This window comes from Rousettus aegyptiacus, unplaced genomic scaffold (assembly GCF_014176215.1).
Source record: "Rousettus aegyptiacus isolate mRouAeg1 unplaced genomic scaffold, mRouAeg1.p scaffold_m13_p_4, whole genome shotgun sequence".
Taxonomy (NCBI): Eukaryota; Metazoa; Chordata; class Mammalia; order Chiroptera; family Pteropodidae; genus Rousettus; species Rousettus aegyptiacus.
The window spans coordinates 150,903,205-150,927,939 of record NW_023416307.1 but is presented as its reverse complement, the minus strand read 5'-3'; the positions used below and the strand labels follow the sequence as shown (position 1 = coordinate 150,927,939).

Sequence of the window (24,735 nt, the reverse complement as noted above, 5' to 3'; positions counted from 1 at the left end):
TATGGCACTAATCTAGAAGCAAAACACAATGAGTCTCTCCACCTCTTCAGGGCCGTGCCATTTCTTGGGTTTCCTCCAAGGCAAAGGTTTGGAGCAGGTCCCTCTATGGAGGATGAGAGCTTCACTTTGGGCTGCGTAGGAGGTGGGAGAGGGTGCTGGAGGCTGCTCAGCGTCTGGAGTATCTGGAGCTATAGATTCAGCTGTGTCCACGCTGTGCCTGACTGGGGCTAGAAACACCCCCCGACAGGGGCCAGAAGGAGGCCCTTCCGAGAATTTGCACTGACACACAGGTTGTGACGTGTCAACTTCATGAAACCTGCCAGCGCCCAAGACGATGCTTACCGTTTACAGCAGAAACGGTAGCTCTAACTTAGTGTTCGGCATTTAAAAATCAGAGAATCTCATGTAAAACTACAGATTTCTGGCCTCCAGGCAGAAGCCAGCACGTCTAGGACCATGCAGTTCCAAGCTCTGAGGGGCGACTGATCCCGGATGGGGTGGATTTTCTGGACCCCGTAGAGCAGAGAGAGCCTCAGGGCTGCAAAGGGGCACAGTGTGCAGAAGAGCCATCCTGGATGCTCTTAAACAGTCACCGGGGCCCCCAGAGATCCTGGGGAGAACAGCAGGGAAGAGGGAAGTCTGAAAAAGGGAAAAGGCAGTGCTGGACAGAGAGGGAAACTTAGTGAGAGAAAACTCTGGCAAAAAGCAGCGGGAGAGGGGAAGAGAAGAGCAGGGAGGAAAGAGGAAAATCAGGGCAGACGGACCGCAAGGCACCACGGCACCACGGCTGCCACCTGCTGGCGGGTGCGAGGCCCTGCGTGCAGCGAGAACACGGGGCTGCTGACAGAGGGGATGCGACTTCACCCTCTCACTCCAGGAAGTCACATCGTGGTCTGTCCGGGACTCAGTCTCTTCACCTGCAGAACAAAAGGAGAAGGCTGCAGAAAAGCTCTCTTCTTACCCTAAATGTCTCTTAGTGGCCAGAACAGGGGCCGAGTCTGGGGACAGCCTCGCCACTCACAGCACATCCTGCTCCACCGAGAAGGCCCCGGGGGGCCCTGGATGTGCCAACTTCTTCCGAGGCCAGGGATCCGTATTTTTACATGAGAGTCTCTGATTTTTAAATGTTGAACGTTCGTTTAGAATTTTTTTTTTTTTTAAACATCCGAGGGCCAAATTAAACACATGTGCCTCCAGTTTGCACGCCGAGATTTCCCATCCTGGTTTCTCACTCTGTGTCTCGGGAGAATGTTCCAGATTATGCTAAAGCTGACAATCAAAGAACAAAAGGAACCTGAATTCATCAAAACCAGACGTCGTCCAAAACCCCATCTTTCTCCTATTTCTTCCTCCCCGTCTCAACATGACCCCATTTCTTCACCCAGCAAGTTTCTACTTGGCCACCAGGGCAGTGGATCAGAAGCAAGACCCCAGGTCTGTGCTTGAGGAAGTTCTGGCCGGAGGTGGTGAGCGCCTCTCGTCACCCACCGCACCTGGCAGTGACTGCAAACCCATGGCCAAGGTGCGAAGACACCGCAAGACGACCCCTCTCCACTCTGCAAACCATTCTGTACAGGCTCGGAGACAATTCCTTTTTTTCAAAATTATTAGGCTTAAAGGGCACAGACTCAAAGACTCACCCATAGACCATGCTGGTGCTGGTGACACACATGGTACTTTGCAACTGGTGCCTGAAAGACATCCTTCTAGAAAATTCCCCTAACCACGGGGTCACAGAATTTAGAGCCTTACCTAAGCATCCCCAGGGAGCTCAGTGTTAGCAATTACTCTCTATGCCACAGAAGTTGTGACTTTACATGCCATGAAGGGACCATTAGAACTAAAAGTTACTGGCTCGACCACCTCATTTAATGGAAGAAGACGCCGTACTCAGAGAAGCTGAGGAGGTGGCCACAGGTCACAGAGCAGCCAGCAACAGACCCAGGACTGGGCCATGGCCTGCTGCTCCACCCATCACAGGAGAGGTCTCAAGAAGTGGCAGTGCCAACCTGGGCGCCGAGTGCTTCTCCACTGTTTACCCAGAACCCTGCCCGGCGCCCAGCAAGTGCTCAATAAACATCTCCTGAATGCTGCAAAGTGCATGAATCTCCTGCATTTCATGGCTCTCACTCACCAGCAGGGGGTGGAGGTCGAGCTATCCAGAAACACGGTTTACAGTCCAGGACCCAAGGTCCCGAAGGTTAGTGAGGCGCCCAAGTCACCGCCAGTGAGTGGCTGGGCGGGAGTCCACACCTGCCGGCTTCCTCCCAACCCTGACCCACACATGACTGGCTCCTTCCGAGGATGCCCCAGAGAAGAAACCTGCAAGAAAACATTTTTCCTCCTTTCGCTAATTTTAGGCATTTTAGCAGAACTATGGACCCTCTCCGAGGCTGTGCGTGGGGGTGACAATGCCAGCGCACTGCAAACCCCCGCTTCTCTCAGAGGTGTGTCTGGGTGGCCCCGAAGCCCCGCCCTCAGACTGCTGGCCCCGGATCTGTGGGTCTCGCTTTTATACCCAGTCCCCTGAGAGGTACTTGCACACTGACCTTTCAGAGCTGCCCATCAGCCCCCTGGGGTTTTACTTAACTAAATGTGCTTTCTTAATAATAATAATAAAAAAAAATCAGTAAGTGAGGCTTGTGGCTTAACACTCGAACAGTATGTCCATCCCTCGGCTCAATTCCTCATGTGCCACCTCCCAGCTCATATCCCAGCCCCAAAGAGACAGGCACAGCCTCTGTTCTCTTCCTTTTCTGCTTCGCACACCCCCACGGCCTCCCCACGACCAGGGACCCCTTCACTTGCTTGTAAGCCATAAACGGAGGGGGTCTCCAGGCAAGGGACGGCGAAGCAGAGAAACAGAAGCAAAGGCCATCGAAACCACGCTGCAGAGACAGAAACGAAAGCCGACACTGGGGAGTCCTCCGGAACGGCGGTGGCCTTAACTGCCACCAGAAGTAACTCTTTCTAAGAAAAAGGATAAACAGCTACACCAGTTCAATGCCCCAGAGACTAGGTGTCAGGTTCCGAGCTATCACTTTATCACCCACGAACACCAGCTCCGACGATACATACCGGGCAGGAAACGGCCACCCGCTCAGCAGCCCCGTACACAAGCAGGGTCTCTGACACGAGGCTAAAGTGCAAGCTTGTGCAAGCGAGTGTGGCAGAGTCCACTTGGACGCGCAGGGGTATTGTGCAACAAGAAACGGCAAGGAGAGGCAGGACAAAGCGAGGGCCCCAGAATGTCAAAACCGAACTCAGTGTGTTTCAGAAACAGCGACTCCCACGGGCTTTGTACCGGATCTACCAAGGCAGCTGATACTAGGTTACAGGTTAGAGGGATTCAGATCCTAAGACATGCAGCTAGGACTGTACAGGCATTTATTCCATTTTAAAATGGAAAATGAATGGGTGTAAGTCCAGCTCAGAGTTAAACCTCCAAAAAACACCCCCAAACTGGGACGTGTTACTGTTGATTTGCATTTGTTTTATTAAGAGATAAACATTGCCTACCTCTCTGCGATCATCAGCTGACTTCCTCCTTTTCTTTAAACCTCCTTGTGTGCGTGCACACGTACACACACACACACACACGCAGACACACACGCATGTGCTCACCACCTCTTCCCGCCTGGGGCTCTGTGCCCCCCACCCACGCGGCTCCTTCCTGTTCCCAAGCCTTTGCTCATGCCGGGCTTCCTGCCACAAACACTTCTCCTTTCCTTCACCCGTCAACCACCCCTCTGCCCTCAGATCCCAGACAGCGGAACTTCCTCAGGGCCACCTTTCTGGAACACCTGGGCCAAGGCAAAGCCTCAAAGGTATCCTCTCTCTTGGCCCCCCAGCATTTTCTACCAACCACAGTTTGTAGTCCCGGATTCGGTGAGCACCAGCTGCCTCTTCCGCTGGACTAGGGCTCCAGGAGGAGAAGACGGGGTCTGCTCAGGGTACAGAGCAGATAATAAATGCTGCAGAATCAAGGGGGGCATGAATCTGGTTCTTAACAGGCACCTCTTGCGCTGGGGAGACCAACCCCCCCCCCCACAAACACCACACAGAGAGGCGAAGGCTTCTGCGGGAGGCCTGGGGCTTTCACCGAAATGACACCTCTCATCACACATTGCACGAGGTGAGGCCTGCTGTTCTCTCTTCTGCTCTAAAATAACCTCCCTGGGCCTCAAAGGCCTGCCTGTCAAACGGCAGGGCTTACACCCCACCTGTAAGAGGCAAGGGCTGAGCCAGACAAATTGTAACATGGGATCCTGGACTGGATCTTGAACCAGGAAAATAGTTTAGGTTTGTTTCTCTTTTGCTATTTGTTTCTCTTTTGCTACAATGCCGTGATTCTCACTGGTTTTGCCCTGTAAGGGGCATCTGACAATATCTGAAGACATTTTTAGTCCCCACGACGAGGAGGGGGTGCTACTGGCACCCAGCGGGTAGAAGCCAGGGATGCTGCTAAACATCCTACGGTATACAGAACAATCCCTGTGACAAAGAATGATCAGATTTACAATGTCACCAGGGCTAGAGCTGAGAAACTCTGCTTCCGAGGACATCGGTGGGACAACCGACAAAATCTGAATAAGGACTGTGCTTTAGATAATAGACCTGTGTCCATGTCAGTTTCCTGATTTTGAAAATTACACTATGGTTATACAAGGGCAAGTTCTTGTTTTTAAGAACTATCCCCTGATCAAGATGTCTGCAATTTACTCACAAAAGATGACGGTAAGGAGAGAGAAATGATCAAACAAATGTGGTAAAATGTTATTAAACATTTGGGAAATTTGAGTTGTACGAGATTTGCGACATATCTCTAAGTTTAAAATTTATTCGAAGTTTAAACATTAACAATATTTTGCAACAAAACAAGTCAAGAGGTTGGTGCCAATCAACCTGCTGGTTCGTACTTCCATTACTTCACAGACATGGGATCGGAATCCGCAGAGCACTTCACGGGTAAGCTTGCCATGGATAGAGGAGGAAGAGGAAGAAAAAAGTCTGAAAGTCATTAATTCCAAAACCACTTTAAAAATCTCATTTGCTTCCTTCACTTTTATTTCTCTCTCCTCCATATGCACCTTGGAATAACCACTGATTATATTATCAATACGTCACAGACATATTGGCAATAAATTCTGATCCGCCTCCTTTTTGAAGGCTGCATAGTATTCCATTTTTGGTATTTATTACAATTCGGTGGCCCAATCACTTATCTACAAACATTTCACACTTTTGTGATTAAAGAAGACTGAGATAAATATCCTTCTTTACTGAATCTCTTCAAACGTGTCCAATTGTTCTCTTACAATTCATAAAACTGAAATTAGAGTGAAAGATTTATATTACTATCACCAAACTGACTTCGAGATCGGCATACCAATTCATACCCCACAGATCATACAAGAATTTCTCACTATATCGTTTTATTAAACTTTTTCAGTTTTGCCAATCGGACAGACAACCATTGGTATCTTGCTTGATATTATTTGAATAATTTTATTTTTATGAATGATAAAATTGTATCTTACTATTTGCACTTATTTCTTAATTTAATACTGAACATCTTCATCGACATATTGGCCATTTCTTTTACAGATTGATTATACGCGTCCTTTTTCTTGTTTATCTCTGGAGCTACTCGACTCATTATTGATCCATAACGAAGCTTTATATTAACCCTTTATCTACCAAATCTATTGCCATTATCTTCCCCAGCTTATCACTTGACATGCAGCCCTACTCATGGGTCATATTTTCCCCACAGAGTAGAAAGTAAGACTTCCTACTACAAGCTCATATGCCATTGGTAAGGAGGGGAGGGATGTCATTGTGACATGGACATCGTTTTGACTCACGTACAATTACTCCCAGGCAAGGGGAGTCAAATAGGGGAATAACTTTAAACTTCATCAGAAAGGAAAAGCCCTTTGGCTTTTGTACTGTGCAGGACGGAGCCCTTTCAGCCTTAAAGAATTTTAAAATAAACTCAGCAGGTGGGGCCATCCCTGGGAGGTGCGCCCCAGCCTTGCATGGCTCCTGGTTTGCTAAGGCGACACTTTCTCCTGTACCCACCTTAACTGGAATCCCCCGAGGCTTAAAGCCCCCTCCCCCTGCATGCCTCACAGCCTTTCCCCTGCAACATTTGTGTGGCCACAGGGAACAGAGCCTGGAGTTAAAGTCACATCATCTCCCAATGTACGGTTTTCGTTAGTGTCCTGGCTACAAAGTGGTATAACTCCTGTTATTTCGATTTTTCAGAACACGAGTTTTTCAGGACCAAATACACTGTGTTATAGCAAGAATGCCCATATAAAGTTCAACTGCTGTATAGTCAAACTGATTCATCTTCATATTCCAGCCTTTATGTCATGCTCAGGATGGCCTCTGCCATCTCAAGGTTATTAAAATATCCAGCAACATTTACCTCTGGCATTTTTATGTCTGCAATCCTGACATTATATCTCTGAATCATCTGGATGTTACTGGGTGTGAAGGAGTTTTGTAAGAATCCAGTCGTACTTTTTATAATAACAACCAACAGCGATAACAACGCAAACATTTATGCCCTGCTTCCAACTCCGCCAAGCATTTATGCCCACTAACTCGTTTAATTCTAAGAGTGGAGCTCTCAGAGCGGAGAATATTACCATCCCTGTTTCACTTAAGGAGAAACTAAGGCACAGAGAGGCTGAATAACTGGACCATACCGCACATAGCTAGTAAGCACTGGACCTGGCTTCCTAACTCAGTCTGGACCCAGTGGCCACAGCTGTACCCACCACCCATGCTGCCTCTGGCCCACAATACCCTGGTCTCATGGATGACATAATTCCTCCTCAGAACTCTCCTTTCTCTAAATTTTCCTCCTATTCCCAACTTCTACTCTCTTGAGTGCTTTGAGTCCTTTCCTGAGACACAGCACACAGCTAGAGCTTCACTGTTTGACCCATTCTGAGACTCTCTCTTCACACAGGAGCCTCTGGTCATATCAGACGTGACTGATCTTGTTTCCGTGGCGCCTCCTGGCTGTTCCATTTTCTCGAGGTGTCACTGCTTGGCAGCCGTTTGTTTTGCAGAACATTCCAGATTTCTTTTTCTTCTAGTGATTTCGGACAGAGCTTCCTCAAGCAGTGCTGAACATGGAAGGTTCCAGGCAGTGTCCAGAATGGCCTCTAGCTATGTGCTATCATCACTACTTAGCCCTCGTGCTATGCAAATAACATCGTTTTCTTGTGTGGCTCATAATGTGCAAGATGAGGGAACACTGATTTCAAAGGTCCGTGTCAGAGCTTTGATTCTGGTCACAGAGGCACGGTAGGCACTGCTAGTGACTCCCTACTTTTCCATACTCTTCCACTTTCCTTCGTATCAAAGTTCTAAGCCTCCTGGGATGATCACATTTCTGCAGCAATGTGTGCAGAAATGTCATCATCCCAGAATGGGGCTGCGTTCTGGCCAGTGAGATACCAGCAGTAGACTGTGAGGCTTTTCCAAAGGCTGCCTTTCAACAGCTTGGAACTTGAACACGATGGCTGGAGCTTCAGCAGCCTTTTTAGACCATGAGGCGACCTTAAGGATGAAAACCACAGCTAGTGGAACTGAAGGACAGAGGAGCCCGGGCCCCCGAGGGCAGCAGGGCTGCACCCACACTGCAGAGCCTCCCTCTGAACCTCTTTTCTGTGAGAGAAAAATCAGTTCTGTGACGTGAAGAAACTGTTCTATGCAGCCAAACCTAATCCTTACTGATACAGGTAGCGATCTTTAAATTATTAGGAAGTTAATCTACAGTTCTCTCATTATCCATAGCAAAAACGGGATAACTTACTTATACTTCATCTCACAATCTCTCTTGGCTTTTCTTGCTCCACTAAGGAGGGAGTTTAGATCCAGTTTCCTGTTTTCAAATTATTAATTTTTTACACCTACACTTGCTTTCTATTGTCCAGAAACACTTATACCTAATATTTGTAGTTAGACTCGCTAAGGCTTCGAGGCAGCCTGAGTTCAGGGCCCATCTGTCCACTTCCCCCCAAAGTCAGGGGACAGTGGAAGGCAGTTAGCATCAAGGGGTAAACTTGGAGCTAAAGCGTTAAATGCTAAATCAGGGAAACTTTATTTTATTAATAATAATAAAAAAATTTCGAGAGACAATACCTACTGTGCCTCCAACATTCACAGCAGTCCACTGCCTTATTGTTAATTGAAATTATTTCCCGAACAGGAAATTCTGTTTATAAATGAACAATGGTTACTTTTTCAAAACATCAAATGAGATCACCTAAATATTAAAAGACTTCCAACTCATCAAAAAAAAACAAAACAAAAAAAATTGTTATCTACAGCCAGATAATAAACAGTTAAACAAAACTGATAAAAGAAAGAAAACCTGACATGATTCCATGTTACACAGCCAGGCTTCAAACCAACACAGACATAAATTCGAAAATGCAGACAATTACAAAGGACAACCTCCTACAAAGAAGGATACTAATGAAGAAATATAAAGCTATAATAAAGGAAGAATGTTAAAACTATGTTGAGAGGTGACGTAAGACAATATGCGAGTGTCAGTAGCAATGACAGTCTCTATTATAAGTACATGTGACTAGCACGATGGCCACTTACGAAGGTCCCTCGCTCTGTCCTCATGGGCAACGTCGAGACTTTCAGAGCCAAGGAAAACAAGGGTAGCAGGAACCGAGAGGTGACTTTTTCAAAGCTTATTAAAAATGCAGCCACACTGGAGGAGACGGGAGAAGAATAGGGGGTGACCACTAAAGGGTCTTTTGGGGGTGATAAAAATGTTCCCCAAAATTGACTGAACATTGCACAACCCGGTGAAGATACGAAAAACCATCAAATTATGCACTTTATATGAGGGAATTACATGGTATGTGAATTATATCTCAATGAAGCGGTCATACTCATACACACACACACACACACGCACGCACGCACGCAACCACAAGGAATGTGAAAACGGGGTTGTTGAACACACCTACTTTCTTTAGTAACTTGGCTAAATCTCTGGAAAACAGAAACACCATTCATGAGAGAAAAATCAGAATCCACCAGAAAGGTGACTTGCCTTCCACGTCATCTACTTGGAAAGCCCAAGGAGCTTCTAATACCTTTTCAGACACTGCTCCTGACTACGGGTTAAGCGAAATGAGATTTCATGCTCAGAAACAGTCAGTGTTGGCTGCCGAGGGAACTCAGCAATATGGGGCATCTGTTTACAGCTTAACCGTGCTAAGTGGGTTGGGGTAGTACCGGACTCACCAAGAGCCCTTTGAATGTTTTTGAATTTATCCCAACTGAAAAGGGATATTTCTCTCTTACTGCTAAATTAATATCCTAATCCAGATCAATCCTTGAAGGTCTAGGCCAGGAGTTCACAAACCACGGTCCACAGTGAAATCCAGCCCCTGCCTATTATTATAAATAAAACAGCGGGACCCATACCTAAGGGACTAACGATGGCTGCTTCTGGTTACAACAGTAGAGGTGAAGAGTTGTGACAGAGACCATGTGACCTGCAAATCTAATATATTTACTCTCTGGCCCTTTATGGAAAAATCTGCCAACCCTTGCTCTGGGCCATAAAAGCCTGCATCCTTCCTCTCCCACCCACGCCCGCCCCGATGCTCTAGTCCGGCAGGGCTTAGAGCATAGGCAGAGGGCCTGGAGGTCACTGACGCCATGGACTTTCCTGAAAGCCACCTGTGTGTACCAGCCATTCGAGGTCGCTCCTGTCACCTGAAGATCTTCTAAAATCCAGGCTGTCCACTTGGTGCGCCATTCTCCCTTCACTCTCCACCCTTGCTAAGGGTCACCTGAACGAAATATCATCTCATAACTCTGTGACTTTGAGCCAGGCCATGGACCTTGCTTTGGCAAGTGGAATGCGACTGGACCTAATGTACTGCATGTCCAACCGGAGACTCTGAATGTCCCTGTGTGGCTGAGTTTGTCCTCTTGAGCTCTTGTCCTCTGCCAGCAGAAGTATATGGCCCAGAAACAGCCACTGTCCCTTTAGCCCAAATCCTCCAACAAGAGACAAGTGGCCAGATGATCCTCAGGTGACCCACAACCACGAGCAGGTAATAAACATTGCGGCAGCCACTATGGATTTGGGAGCTGTTTGTTACCCAGCATTTCTCCTTCAAAACCTGACTGATACACACCTAATTTAAATCATGTAAAGTACCACCGCTGATAGCTAGAAGAATAAAGTTCACCACGTGGGACTGAAATCACACTGTCATCAGGATCCCCTATGAAATAGTCTAGGCAAGAAAGACATGACCACATTTGGCTCTCATAACGTGCTAACTTCTAGAATTAGTTCCAGCAAACAGCAGATGAGGTAGAATGAAATAAAAGTAAATGGATCAAGACTGGAGAGAGGATTGAGTTGGGGGCGGGGATTTCTTTTGTTCTGCACAGCTAAAGTTATCTACCTCATCTGTCAGAATCTCCAACCCTTCAATCACTTTCAAAACTAGCAAACCGTAGGCGCCCAGGTATCTGGTCTTAAGAATAAGGCTGCTGCTCCTGTTGCTAGCGCCTCCCTCGCCCACTAGGTGGAGCCGCACGCGCACCTGGACAGGCCCATTCCCTCCCACCTGGTCCTGGGAAGGGAAGCAGAGGGGGCACCAGAAGACTGGCAGGCTCTGCCCCAAACTCAGATTTGCTCCTTCCCATTTCTACTCACCATGAACCCCGCACACAAAAAGAGAGAAACAGCGGTGAAATAACACCGAGCAATGGGATTCGAACCTGCAGTTACAACAACCTGAATTGTCTGTTATAAGCTTTGTTCTATACCAAAATATATATATATATACACACACACACACATACATATACATATATACATATACATATATATGTATGTATGTATATATATCTCATCATCATCATCATCATCTTTTCAACCATTAAGGAGCAAGACCTTTCTTCTCTCCCTCTAAAGAGATTCAGTTTAGCCCCCACACACGTTCTAACAGAGATCAAAAACCAGCCAGGGTTGAAAACCTTCAAGAAAACGAAGATTCGCGTCCTGCCCTGAGCTAGCTCACACGGGGGCTTGAGTTGGCGTGGGTATTCTCTGGCTCCTCCAGCCAGGTCCGTTTTGTTTTCATCCATCTTTTAAAATCCTGGCTCACTTGAGGCTCATGCTGCCCCTTGCTTATGCTCATCTGTCCACTCCTCTGTCCCTCCAGACCTGTGACATCAGGCTCGTGGTCAGCCAGGCTGTTGTCACCACCCCCAAGTTAGACACCACCCAATTCCTCGCCCTCCCAATTCCTGGACCTCCCGCTGCACCTCTGCCAGGCATACCTGGGCTGCCTCTGAAACCTGAGGTTCGGATGCCCTCACCCTGACCATGACCCCAACACTTTGACCCCTCCATTTTGACTCTATCACCCCCTTTCCATCCAGCTGGAATCCCACAGACCTTTGCTTCAACTATCCTCCCCAGACCCTCCACGGACGAAATGCAATTCTGGATGAAACCAACCCTCCCCCTTATTCTTCCCTGAAGCCGGGTTCCCAGAGTTATAGGGGAACTCACAGAGCACACTGAGACTGAGGGAGAGCCCTGGAATGCCGCAGACGCCCATCCTCAGAGGACCTGCCACGCTAGGCACTTAGTGTCCTGCTCAGGCACGTGAGGCGGGCTGGATCAGGTCTGAGACGGCCTCTCAGCGGGGCGGTCAAATAGGATGCAACGGCCTTGCGTGCAGCTCGCAGTGGCCCAGAGGGTGAGCTGCTGGTTCTCTGTGTGGTCTCGCTCCCTCCTTCTCCCCCTCTCCCCCAGGGGTCGGTTCCCTCCCCTCCAGACGCACAGACCCCAGGCCTCCCACTTGTCTTCAGTTCCTCTCCCTTCCCACTCAGAATGCAGAAAGAATGAGGTGGGGGAAGGAAGGGAAGAAGTGGGGAGAGGAATAAGGGGGAAAGAGAGTTGGAAAGGAAAGCAAAGTTCTCAGAGATATTCCTCTGGAAACCGAATGCTCACAGGCCCCCGGTGTTGGGGCAGCGGCCAGCATCACTGCCATTAATTAATTAATTAATTAATTATTATTATTTTTATTTTTATTTTAGTATTTTTTATTTTTTTAATTTTAATTTTTTTTTTTTTTAGGCAAGGCAACCTTTGGTTGACCTCACAGATTGCAAGGACCTTGTCAGCTTACGATCCCTTATTTTTTATTTTTTACACCTACAGTGCCTGGTCTTCCTAGCGGGTCTCCCATCCAAGTACTAACCAGGCCTGACCCTGCTTAGCTTCCGAGATCAGATGGGATCGGGCTTGTTCAGGGTGGCATGGCTGCAGACTTAAATTTTATTTTATTTCTATGGTTACATTGGTTAAGAAAATCCAATAAGTTTCAGCTGTACACTTTAACAGTAAAGCGTATATATATTTACATGTCCCATAGTTAAATTTCTTTCTGTCACCACACCTTTGACCCCCTTTACCCCATCTACCTCCCCCTCCTCCCCTCTCTGGTAACCACTAGTCTATAGTTCATGTCCATGAGTCTCTGCTTGTTTGTCCTGTTCATTTGTTGCTTTTAGGTTTATATCCCACATATAAGTGATATCATGTGATTTTCAACTTTTTCTGTCTGGCTTATTTCTCTTAGCATGATTATCTCAAGGCAACTGCAGTTTAAAGTCGGACCCCTGCGGGTCCTCGCAGAGCACAGCACCTCTCAGTGCGGGTCCAGTCTGCTTTCCAGGAGAGAAGTCTGGGAAACTTAGAGACTCCGGTCACTAAAACGCAGCAATCCTCATTTACATGAGGCAGGAGGTATGCCCAGGGGGTGATCCAAAGCGAAGCTCCTCGCTTCCGCTTTCGGAATTCAGAAGCCAAGGTGACAGACAGAGACATGCCAGAAGAGAATGATGGGCAAGTTCTGTATTAGAAGATACCGCTGTAAACTGGGCTGGCTGGGGCAGCTCAACAGAAACTGGGAATTGCGCTGAGTCATAAATAAAAATGAGTTATAAATAGTTACTGAATTCCCTCCATGCACCACTGCACTAGGCACCAAAAAGGAATGACCACCCTGAGCACAACCACCACCCCGAGGCTCTCACTGTTGTGCCCATTTCACAGATGTAGAAACAGGTTCAGAGGCCAGATGACTAGCCCAAGGTCACACCATATGTGCTAATGCCATGAGGCGCAGCTGGACCTCTCTAACCCAAAACAAGCATGCTTTAGGCCCCAAACCCTAAGAAAACACGCTGTCGTCCCTTGGGAACAGTGACAGTCTGTTCAGGCTGAAGTATGGGGGTAGGGTAGATTTCCTGCAAGGGCAAGGTCACAGCACCGTGAGAAAGTGCAGTGGACCAACGTTCATTTATTTCCTCTCTAACCCGATGTATGTCCAATAAGATTTCAACAGAATCAGCAGAGGAGAAGAGCAATATATATGCTTTATTAAAGGGAAGGAGGCAGGAGTTGGCAAAGAACAGAGTTTTACCAGAATAGTTACCTCATGAAAACCTAAGGCGACTGAGATTCCCAGAAGCCAAAGTGTAAAGACACACACACGCCCCTCACACACACACCAGAAAACCTTGTTCTCCAATAAAAAGAAAAAGTATACATAAACAGGAAAACAAACAGTTCTAGCATGAACCTCAAGAGTTTGAGAAATTTTCAAAACAAATAACATAATGAGAAATATCCTTAAAACTATTTTTACAAATGATGAAGCGATGCCAGTCACTTCTATAATCAACGGCCAGTCGTTCGTAAAGCGGAAGCCCTGTTTCAGGTCTCCGAAGATGTTTGAATGGAAAGCACTTCCACTGGACTTCCCACAGAGCTTCAGAGTTTTCTAAGTATTTTCACGAAAACATGTCTCTTGCTCCCCCACCAACAAATCCGTCTTTCCCATCGGGCAAACAAAGAAACAAACTCTGCCTCCCCAACAACTTCAGAAACCCTCGGGGCCGGGCCTGTCGCTCCCTGAGGCCGCACCCCGGGGCCTGCCAGCCGATCCTCCTGCCACTCCCAGCAGAGCAAACTGTACAACCTCTGACAAAGGTGAGCAAAAGAACAAAAAGGAAGAACAACCCCAAAAGGGCCAGGGAGGGGGAAAATGAGAGAAGAGTCATCGGCGAGTAAAAGGTGAGCACCTTTCTGAAACACAGGTGGGAGGGTGTTGATGGGAGAAAGAACAGGATCAGCCTGCGCCCAAAATGTGGAGGGAGGGGGGCCACGGGGTCCAGGATGAGACGGCAAGAGACACAGACGATGCGGAAGGGACGAACAGAAGGGAAACATTAAAACAAGAATGCCCGCTGCTCCTCCAGCACCCTCCGCCTCCTAACCCGGCCACAGGAATCCCAGGGTTTACCTCCAGGCCAAATACAGATAGATGGATGGAGAGAGAGAGAGAGAGAGACAAAAAGGCAGGAAGACAGACGCTAGATGGACAGACAATAGTTAACAACAAAGAAAACTGATTAAGTGAGCACTTACTATGTGCCGAAGGCAACTGAAGTGCTCTGCATGCATTCACTAATAATCCTCACAGCGATTGGGAGAGGCGGGCACGACAATGAGGCCCTCCTTCTCTACAGTTGGTCAAGCATAAATAATAATGATCTGATTTAGAAGTATGGAGGTCAACATAGAAACTTAAGAATTGTCTATCCCAAGTCACCAGAAAAAAAAAAAATCCTCTAGGAAACACCAAAGGATGCTCGACATCCACATGCTGAGAAAAGTAAAAACCGAGACCACCTGCGCTCCTGGTTTCTACACGTCAGTGGGCAAAGAGCAAGATGTTTTCTAATGCCCAGGGCGCACAGGCTGTGGGCCCAGGTGCTTTTCCACACGTTCTGCACAATACAAAAAGCACAACTTCTCTGGCAACACCCAGCCCAACGCCATGTCTCACAAGTGCATTCCTCACATTATTTTTTTGGCTCAAATATGTGGGAACACAGATATCCCCCACAGTCATGTTTGTGTTTGCAAACTACTGGAAACCTACATGGCTATCAACAGGAGATTAAGTCAATCAATTTGGGGTCTTGCATGCAATAAAATACAGCCTGCGAGTCCCGAAGACTAGAAAGGAAGTGACTACGTGACTTCTGAGGCTAAGTCATAAAAGACTCCGGAGTTCCCACTTCGGTCTTACTCTTGCATTACTCACCCTGTGAGAAGCCAGCTGCCACGGCCAAGCCCCAGCCCCAGGCAAGTTTTCATCTTTTTCCAAATAAAAGCTTTATTGAGGTATAATTTACAATCCATAAAATCCATCTTTTAAAGTATACAAGTAGGTTTCAGTATATTCACAGAGTTATACAATCATCGACATTATCCAATTTTAGAGTATCACCCCGAAAAGAAACTGTGCACCCACGAGCAGTCACTCCCCATCCTCCCTGCTCCCAGTCCTCAGCAACTACCAATCGACTTTCCAACTCGATGGATTTGCCTGCTCTGGACATTTCCTATGTGATCTTTTGTGTCCGGCTTCTTTTACTTGGCATGCTGTTTCCAAGGCACATCTATGTTGTGGCATGATTCGGTATGTCATTCCTTTTTACTGCTGGTCAACATCCCATGGTATGGACATACCACATTTTGCTGATCCATTCATCAAGGGATGAATGGGTTGCTGCTACTTTTGGGGAATTATGAATTGTGCTGCTTGGAACACTTACACAAAAGGTTTTGTGTGAACTTATGTTTTCATTACTCTTGGATATTTAACTAGGAGTAGAACTAGTAAGTCACATGGTAACTGCGTGTAAACTTTGGAGGAACTGACAGACAGCTTTCCACAGTGGCAAGCTTTCATCCTACACGCGACATCATGAGACACCCTGAGCCAGAGCCACCCAGCTAAGCTACTCCTAAACTCCTGACCCTCAGAAATATGTGAGACTATAGATGTCTGTTGTTGTAAGCTGCCAAGATTTGGGGAAGTTGGTTACGCACCCAGAGATAACTAAGACATGAGAATTAAATGCAGTTAGATATCGAAGGTACTTAGGACAATGTCAATACACAGTTAAGTGCTCTATCAATGTTAGCCATTATCATCATTTTCAATACCCTCCCACCACAGGGCCTTTGCTCATACTGTTTTCACTGCTTGGAGTGCTCCTTCCCTCCTGTCTCCAACTCTGTCCACTCCTACGTATCCTTCAGGTTTCTGTTACATACTGCTTTCCTATAGGAGCCTTCTTGAAAATGCCACTTCAGAAATCCTCCTTACACAATCTCTTAACATCCTGTGCTTCTATGAATATCAAACAGTTATAGTTAAATAGAAATTTGTGTAACTATTTTTAAGACATTTTGCCTCTTCCGGAATATAAAAGAATCTCAAGCTGGCACACCGCCTTATCCTCTGTATGCACAATGGAAACTGAACAATACCCCTTAAAGGCCAACAACCCACTAGAAAAACATGCAAAGACAAAAACAGGCTGTTTGCAGAAATGAGACCCAGCAGAAAGGAAACACAGATGCATTTATAACTTAAAAGATACAAAATAAACTGAAATATCATTTTTTGTGACTATCTGATTAACCAAGATGAAAAGGATTGATAATGCCCAGAGTTGGCAAGAAACTTAATGGGTAATAGGCACTCAAAGGGCACAGGCATTCTGTAGGGCAGTCTTGCGTGAAGTACATACACCAAATCCTAAATGAACTTTCCCTGTCAGCTGGTACACATGAAGGACACAGACGTGCAAGAATGTTGCTTAGAGGGCTGTTAAAAAGCAAAAACTGGAAACAACTTAAAGCATCCTTCAAGAGAAGACCGCCGAAAACAGTGGTACTTTCTTGGACCCTGAGTGGCTAGTGCGGTTAGCTGTCTTTGTAGCTGCCACCTGACTGCAGGGGCAGAGCCCGACAGCTCATCATTCACCCCAGCGAGGCCACGGCCACACAGCTACAACCGAAACCCAGGTTCTACCATTTTACCTTCTCCTTTACGTTAAGGTAAGGCATAACATTGGTTCTTTTACAATTATGTGTTTAAAGAAACTAGTTATCTATTATTTTTAGAATAACAAAGGAGGAATTACAAAATATGTGTTATACAAAAAGAACATCACGGCTTCTAGGATTGAGAACTGCTGGGTTAAATAAATGAATGACGGCGGGAGACTATGCGGCTATTTTAAAGAATAAGGTAGTATCACAGTCACCGTAATGAAACAACCCACATAATATTGTTAAATTTTTTTAATGCAGGTTCAGGGTATATGATATGGTCCCACTTGTGTGTTGTTTTTTTTTTTAGAAAACAAATTACGTGCATAAATTTTAGTAAAAGAATTTTGTGCGAAAGTTTTCCGAAATGATTTTAAAGTCTGTTAAACCGTATAGATGGCAGAGCAAGAATCACTCTGCATCGACTCTGCTTTGATACAACTTCAAGCTTTCCTGCTTGCACGTGTTACCTTTATCATTTTAAACCCTAGTTAAATGACATTATTAATAAAGAAAAATCCAGAAGGAAGGAGGTTAACTTAAATAGGGCCAGAAAACAACACTGCTGGGTCCGAACCCCAAGGGCCCGTTTGACACGAGATGACAAGCCACTTCTCTCTGTGCCTCCTTACAAGTGTGGGTGACAACGGTACCCACCTGGCAGGGCTGTGCTGGGGCCAGAAGGTGTCCCTGGCACAGTGCTTCACAGCCAGGCACAGAGCAACTGCTCAGTAAGTGTTGGTCGCTGTCAGAATGTGCAATGGCTAATTTTATGTGGCAACTTGACTGGGCTGCAAAGGGCCCAGGCATTTGTCAAACGTGATTCCGGGTGTTTCTGTGAGAAGGTTTTTGAATGATTAACATTTAAATCCATAGACTGAGTAACACAGGTTGCTCTAATGTGGGTGGGCCTCGTCCAATCAGTTGCAGGTCTGAAGAGCATAGTGAGGCCGACCGGCCCACACGCAGAACAGAATGCCTCCTGCCTGACGGCCCCTGTGCTGACATCGGCATTTCCCTGCCTTTGGACTCGAACTGAAACACTGGCTCTTTCTAGGTCACAAGCCTGCTGGCCTTTGGACCTACACCATCTGTTCCCCCAGGGTCTCCAGCTTCTGACTACAGGTCGTGGGACCTGTCAGCCTCCGTAACCATGAGAGCCCATTGCTTCATATAAATCACTTTACATACACTTGTCGGTTGTTTCTCTGGAGAGCCCTGACGAACACAGGATTTATGAAATCTGATTCATTCCAGCTCTAATTACAGTTATAAAATTTCAGTTCGTTATAGTTTCAGTTTGATTTGCTCACCTGTCAATGTTCACACAAGAGCAAGGGTCAGAGATCACAGACCAAGCTCTTCATGGGGCCACGAGTCGCAGCGCCACCAGCGAACCAAGTGGCCAGGGTACATCCGAACCCACCTTCGAGGCCTGATTCTGGCGGCGGCGTACCCCGCACCCTCTCTCAGCAAATCCCTGGAAAGCCCCTACGACAGGATTTGGCTGCTAAGAGCAGAGGCCAACGTCTGGCCCCTTAGCCAGCAACTGCCTCTGAACCCTGGTCTGGTCACAGGGTTCACAGGGTTGGAAACAGCATCCCTGGACAAAGCGCGTGTGCTTCGGAAGTGACGCTCACTCTCATTCTTGCAAATCGAATTAATGTAAAATTCATTACGAAAACTCAGCATCGAAAGGAACACCATTAGGAATGTTATTTGTGCTCTAATGTCCTGCAAAGCACCCCTGATTAATTCTCTAATAAGATTACCCTTTAATTTTATTATAATTTATTATTTGCCAGCTTCCTAAAATGGTTTCAAGTGGGCAAAGATGATCACAAATACATTAAAGACTTGTTTCAAATTCAGAAAGAAACCCAATTAGGAGGAGGATAAAAATGTATCAAGCACCTGAAACTGTAGCCCCCCCAACTGCATGTCAAGAATCTCACTAATATTATAATTTATGTCAAAAACCCTGTGTGATAAATATTCTACTCACTCACCTAATGAAGAACGGAGGGGAAGTGAGATCAGCTGGTAACTTCAAATCATTTGGAGCACGTTTAGTTTAAAGGGAGTGAATGCTTTTGTGGTTTTGCTAAAGATTAAATGTTAGCTCTAGAAATCAGCATAATAGAGCCCCCTCCCACATTAAAATTACAAAAACAAATCAGCTGTTAAATAGGAGATTCCAGTGAGAGAAGGAGCAAAAAACACTTTTAAGTTACAACTTTAGAAAAAAATGATCATGTCCTAGATTCTAATTCACATCTTACACTCTGCGAAAGAAAGGATGTTTCTTTCACTGTTCATTCTTTTCTGTTCCATTTAGCCAAGTAAGTACCATTTAGGTGATAAAGTTTTGATGGAAAACACATTAAAAATTTTATACTGAACAGGAAACTGATAAGCAAGACCTTAAATTTAACTCGTAAAAGAAGTCCATAATATTTTATTTGAGAATATTTTCAGACAATGAATCCTTGAATTTAATGGCTTAAATTAGTGAGAGAAAAGGAACAAATCCTGAATGATGGCCCGGTGAAGACCAGGACAGCTCAGGCAGGACTGCTCCTCGAAGCATCTTTGGAGCCATTGTCACTGGGGTCACTGCTAGTCATTCACGCCTCTGCCCACCTTCAAGGCTCTGGGAGTGAGGCCAGTTGTCCTTGATGCACCCCAGCAAAAAAAGCTGGCCATGAAGAGTTGCTGGCTGAACAGAACTATTGAACAAGCCCACAGGCAATACACACAAACACACATTCATCACGTCTCCATAATCATCTCTCATCCAAAATTCCAGATCTCCTGACCCCTAAAAGTGACCAGACTGGGACGAGAGGAAACTCACACCTCCCAGGAATCCACTGGTGTGTGGCCCAGACAGCAACAGAAAGGACAGACACCAGATGGGTCATCAACAGTCAGACCCTGATCAGCTCAGAGGAAGTGACGAGAAACGCCAGCCCCAGCCCCTCGGAGGGCGAGACAAGCCAGAGCAGAACCAATGAGCGAACTCTCCATCTCTGGATCTCTGGAGTGTGGGGTGGGGGTTGGGGGGAGGGAGGTACAGGGCCAGGCACATTTAGTAAAGAAAGAAAAAAAAGGAACTGAGTACAGAAAAGAGGGAAGGAGACATTGTCTAACCCTGTTCTTTACCTTTTGACAACATCCTTGTCGAGGGAGGCACCAGGCGAGGGTCTAAGAAACCAGGATGAAGACACAGGAGTTGGAGAGGCCAGAGGGGGTCTTAGAGACCCTGTCAGCCCTTGCGAAAAATTTCGAAGGGAAAGGTAGTGAGAATCCAGCAGGCCTGGTGCCGACGCAGACCTGCTGCTCACGGCCCCATGTCACTTGCCTCCTCTGAGCCTGGATGACAGGTGAGGGATGAGCAACCTCCAAGGTCCCTGCGCTCTGCCTATCACGGTTCAATACTGCAGTTTCCCTACCACATGTCCACAGACGACCCGGCAAGCGGAACAGAGCCAGAGAGAAGCGACACCCCGCCCCCCCGCCCCCCCTCCCCACGGTGCTATCTTCTCCTTTCTGGCCACACCACAAAGAACACAAACAGCAGCCACGCAGCAAACACACTTACCACACGAGTTTGTCCGACTAGGCTTGCCTTGGCAGAGTCTTGGCCGCGGCTGGGCCCCCACGGGCTGCCTGACCTGAAACGCCAATGCCATGTGCAGAACTAAGCTCCGAAGGCAATTCAGAGAGAGAAGAGAGTCTTCTCCGTGAGAGCCCAGCCAGGCAGTCGCTGCGCACGGTCACCCGCCCACGCCTTCCTCAGCACTTTTTCTGAGTTTGCTTGTTGGGGCAAATCCTACGATCGTGAGCGGCCCTGGCCGGACAGATGCGTTATGTAACTCCAGGCGACCCGGCAACCTGGGCGCCCTATCGGCTCATCTTGTAAAACCACCCCAAACAGAAAATGACGCACCCGAAAATGTGATATCCCCAGGTTCGGGGGTAAGGGGGACAGGGCTTTGTGATGGGCATTTTGGCTTTGCCTTAAAAATGAAAGAGAACAAAAAGCCTGCTGTTCCCTTCAGCGCCGGGAGCTGGGAGTGCAGCGTCTTTATCGGAGGCTGGATGCCAAGAGGTCTCCCAGGACTGCCCTCGGCAAAGCCCTCGGCAAAGCCCTCGGAGTCCGCCTGCGCCTCCTCGGGGACACCAAGGTACTTTTTCATTTTGTCTCTTCCTTTCAGTGACCGCCGCGCGAGACTTTCCCTGGAGCGTGACTGGCACCGCCTGGCTGCCCGGCACCTTACGTGCAGGGTCCTGCCTGTGTTCCCCTTCCCGTGGACCACGCCGCGGCCAAACGTGACAGTAGCCGCCCCACGGTGCCTCCCAGTAAAGAGCCCCCAGCAGCGACCATGCCCTGCAGGGCCCGAGGCTTCGGCAGTGCACTCTGCCATTCCCGTGCCCTCGGCTGTCACGTTCAGAGAAAGTAAACCTGCTTCGACAGGCTGGGTGTTTCCTGGATTGTGCTGGCACAGACGCCATGAGAATCCCAGGGATTAGTTCACATGTCAGGACCAATGCAGATGCAGTTGGGGCGCTGCCACCTCCAGGAGGCCCTTCTGATCTTCCCTCACCCTCTCAGTTGGGGCGCTGCCACCTCCAGGAGGCCCTTCTGATCTTCCCTCACCCTCTCCCCTCCGAGGCTCAGCCAGGCACCTCCTTGGCGCTCCCCTGTGTGCCCACGCTCGTCACTCATCTGTCTCCCCAGCCCCACTATACTCCTAAGTGGCAAAGAAAACGTGTCCCGGGGTTGTGACCTGGATGCAAGCCCCACCCCTCAGAGCTCAGGGATCTTAGGCAGGATGCTGAACCATCTGTGATTTTGTCTCTTTACCTGTAAAAAAGGGGATGACAGTCCCCGCTTCATGGGGATGCAGTAATTACTAGATATGACAATTTATGCAACAATTTATTCATCCAGCAAATGCTTACCAAGCACCAGTCACAAGCAGGTGCTATTTCCATCACTGGGATTCAGGGGCGCACAAAGTCCTTGCCCTGGGAAGGAGGCGGTTATGTTCAAAGCAAGTGTGGCCGACAAAATACAGACACACAGTAGGTCGCTCGTGGATAAGTCTGGGGAGAAAGATAAAGTGGAACAGGAAGATGGGGGAAGGTAAGGCTTTTTACGTAGGGTGGCCACGTTCCTAACAAAACGCCATTTGGAGAAAGTGAAGAGGGATCATGAGGACATCGGGGGTTAAGGGGATCCAGGTGTCGGGCAACCGCAAGGACAGGGGCCCCGAGGAGGGATGTTCCTGTGTGCCGAAGGATGAGCAAGAAGGCCAGCATGCCTGGAGTGGAGACAGGTCAGACAGGACATGGCGAGCCCCATCACCTAGACCCTCCGTCCTTCCGACGGGAGCCACTGGAGGTCTGGAGCGGAAGAGTCAAACCATCTGACTTTGCATGCAGAAAGCCTCTCTCATGGCTGGGTGGAGAACGAGTTACACGCAGGCAGATGGGGAGGCAGGAGGCCCAAGCAACAACCTGAGTGTGCGATGTAGGTGACCTGGACCAGGGAAGATGCTGCAGAGCTGGTGAGAAACAGTCCAGTCTGGACACACTGTAAATAGGGAACCAACGAGCATCCCAGCAAACTGGGGTATGAAAAAGATACAGAGGTCCTGGATGCCTCCTGGGTTTTTGGCCTGGAAGGATGAAGGTGCCTTCCTTTGTACAGACAGGAAAGACCACAAGGAGCAGGTGGAGGTGGAAACCGGGAGTTCATTTTTTGGCCACGTGAGTCTGAGATGCCTGTCAGGTACCCAAGTGAGAAGGGTGTATGTGGAGTTAGACCGACCCATCTGGCCTTCGGGGTAAGAGTCCGGTCTGAGGACAGGAACAAGAGAGTGGTCAGTGCAGAGGCAGATTTTAACTCCTGGTGACTGGATGAGGTCACCTGGGGGCCGGCAGGGCTGTGCCCCAGGCCCTCTGGCGTCCCTGGGCCTCGGAGGAGAGAAGGGGCAGCCGGTGAATGGGAGAACCAGGAGAGTGGGGACTCGAAGCCCAGGGAGGGCTGAGTTTCCCGGAGAAGGCTGAGGACGGACCCCCTGGACTGAACGAGGCCATCAGTGCTGGGTGAACGGTGGGGTCACAAGCCTGCTTGCACCAAGTGCGGCAGAAAAAAGGGAGAAAAGAAAACAAGAGTCAGCCAGCTGGGGAGCAGAGACGCAGGCACTCCCTGCGGGGAAAGGGGGGCCAGGGAGGGTTCTTTTTAAGAAGGGAGAGATCACAGCACGCTTCCGTGCTAACGGGAAAAATCCATGAGCAAAGGGAAACAGAGGACTCCGCAGAGAGAGGGGAGACGTTGGGACTGTGTCCATCAGGGAGCAGGGGTGGGATTCAGTGTGCACGTTCAGGAAGGGTCACTTGGGGGACCAGGAGCTCAGCACAGGGGTCGAGCACCCAGGCTGGGATCCGGGCCATCGCTAGGACCCTCTGTACCCAGGAGACTCCTGACACACAGGAGGCCCTCAACGCTTAACTGGCGAGATCGAGCGACGCCCAGCTACTGGAAGCCAATACGTGTCATTTAAACTGTCATTAAGCGTTATTTCAAATAGGAGGGTGAAAGCAAACGCTGCAGACAGAAATGAGAACTAGGGCAAACTCCGACAGGAATGCAAGTGGATTCAATTATAATTACGTCCCTGCTGCCGCCCTGCACACCATCCTACGCCAACCCCACTCAGAGCCCTCTCTTGCACTGGCTCCAAGCACCTGTCTCCATGACCTCTCGGGAAAAGGAAACAAGCAAGGGCTGGAGCATGATGACCTTGAGCAGGAGATGTTGCCAGCACACCGGGAGGTGATTCACCCTGATCCCGGGACACGGGAAGGTGTGACTGACACTGGCACCTGCAGGAATTGATGTCCGTGCAAATCTTGACAGTGTACAAAGGGCGCGGCACGTAGCTCTCATTTCTGCACCCCCAACGCCACTGACTGCCATGATACGTTCTTGCGTCTGAAGAGACTGAGCCTCAGAGCATCGCTAGGGCCACGCATGCCGCTCAGGGTTCGATGTTCCCATCTTTAACCATCACAACAACGTTATGAGGCGCTGTCTTCATCTCAGACAGGTTCGGTTCTAGGTGGCCAGTCTCACGATCCGATCCCAAATCTCAGACTCTTCGGTGGTCCCTCCCCACCCCCCATATCCCTCCCCTGGTCCTTGCTCCCTCCCGCCCTCCCTCCCCGGCACCGAAAGGCCCCCGTACCGGTGATGGTGCAGGCATCCCGGTACCCTCTGCAGCTGGGAGCATCTTCCACAGCCTCGCTTACATAGTGCTCCTCAGGGATGCCCGGGCTGCAGGCTAGGACTGCATGGCTGCACACCTCCGAAGGGGGCACAGAGTTGGCCAAAGTGTCGTCGTGCAGAGCTGTGGCGTCCAGCTTGGCAAGTTTCACAGGGAGGTGCCCACTGCCATTGGGGGCCCCACTGCTGGAGTCTGGCACAGTCGGGCAGACGGCCCCCAGGAGGTCTGGCGCGCCAGCAGGGTCTTCTTAACAGGGAATCTACGAGACAATCCAGAGAGAGGAGCATGGTTACTTAGCGTCTGGAAAAGACGGACGAAATATTTAAAAGGGCCCCGAGATGATGTGAGTACAAGCTGCAAATTCTGAAAATTGCTTCCTTTGCGCCAAGGTATTACCAATCGGATTCCTCAGTTTCCATAAAAGGACTGCAG

The 24,735-nt window shown here is 48.4% G+C and overlaps 1 protein-coding gene and 1 pseudogene across 11 annotated transcripts in view; both read right to left on the bottom strand.

The window, feature by feature from the left end:
• The window catches only part of TRAK1 (trafficking kinesin protein 1), a 161,883-nt gene that overhangs the window by 83,371 nt on the left and 53,777 nt on the right, over window positions 1–24,735 (bottom strand). For 7 of the 11 annotated variants that reach the window (XR_004950600.1, XM_016163286.2, XM_036219854.1 and 4 more), the window contains exon 1: window positions 20,610–21,064. Coding sequence is in view for 6 of the 11 variants with exons in the window: in XM_016163286.2 (XP_016018772.2) it covers window positions 20,610–20,700 (91 nt within the window). In the remaining 5 variants the exon portion in view is untranslated. Of the gene's footprint in view, window positions 1–20,609; window positions 21,065–24,264; window positions 24,563–24,735 lie in introns of those variants that run through there. The other 4 variants (XM_036219858.1, XM_036219856.1, XM_036219857.1 and 1 more) reach the window with 1 other exon arrangement.
• Window positions 12,239–12,357, bottom strand: LOC118602264 (annotated as a pseudogene).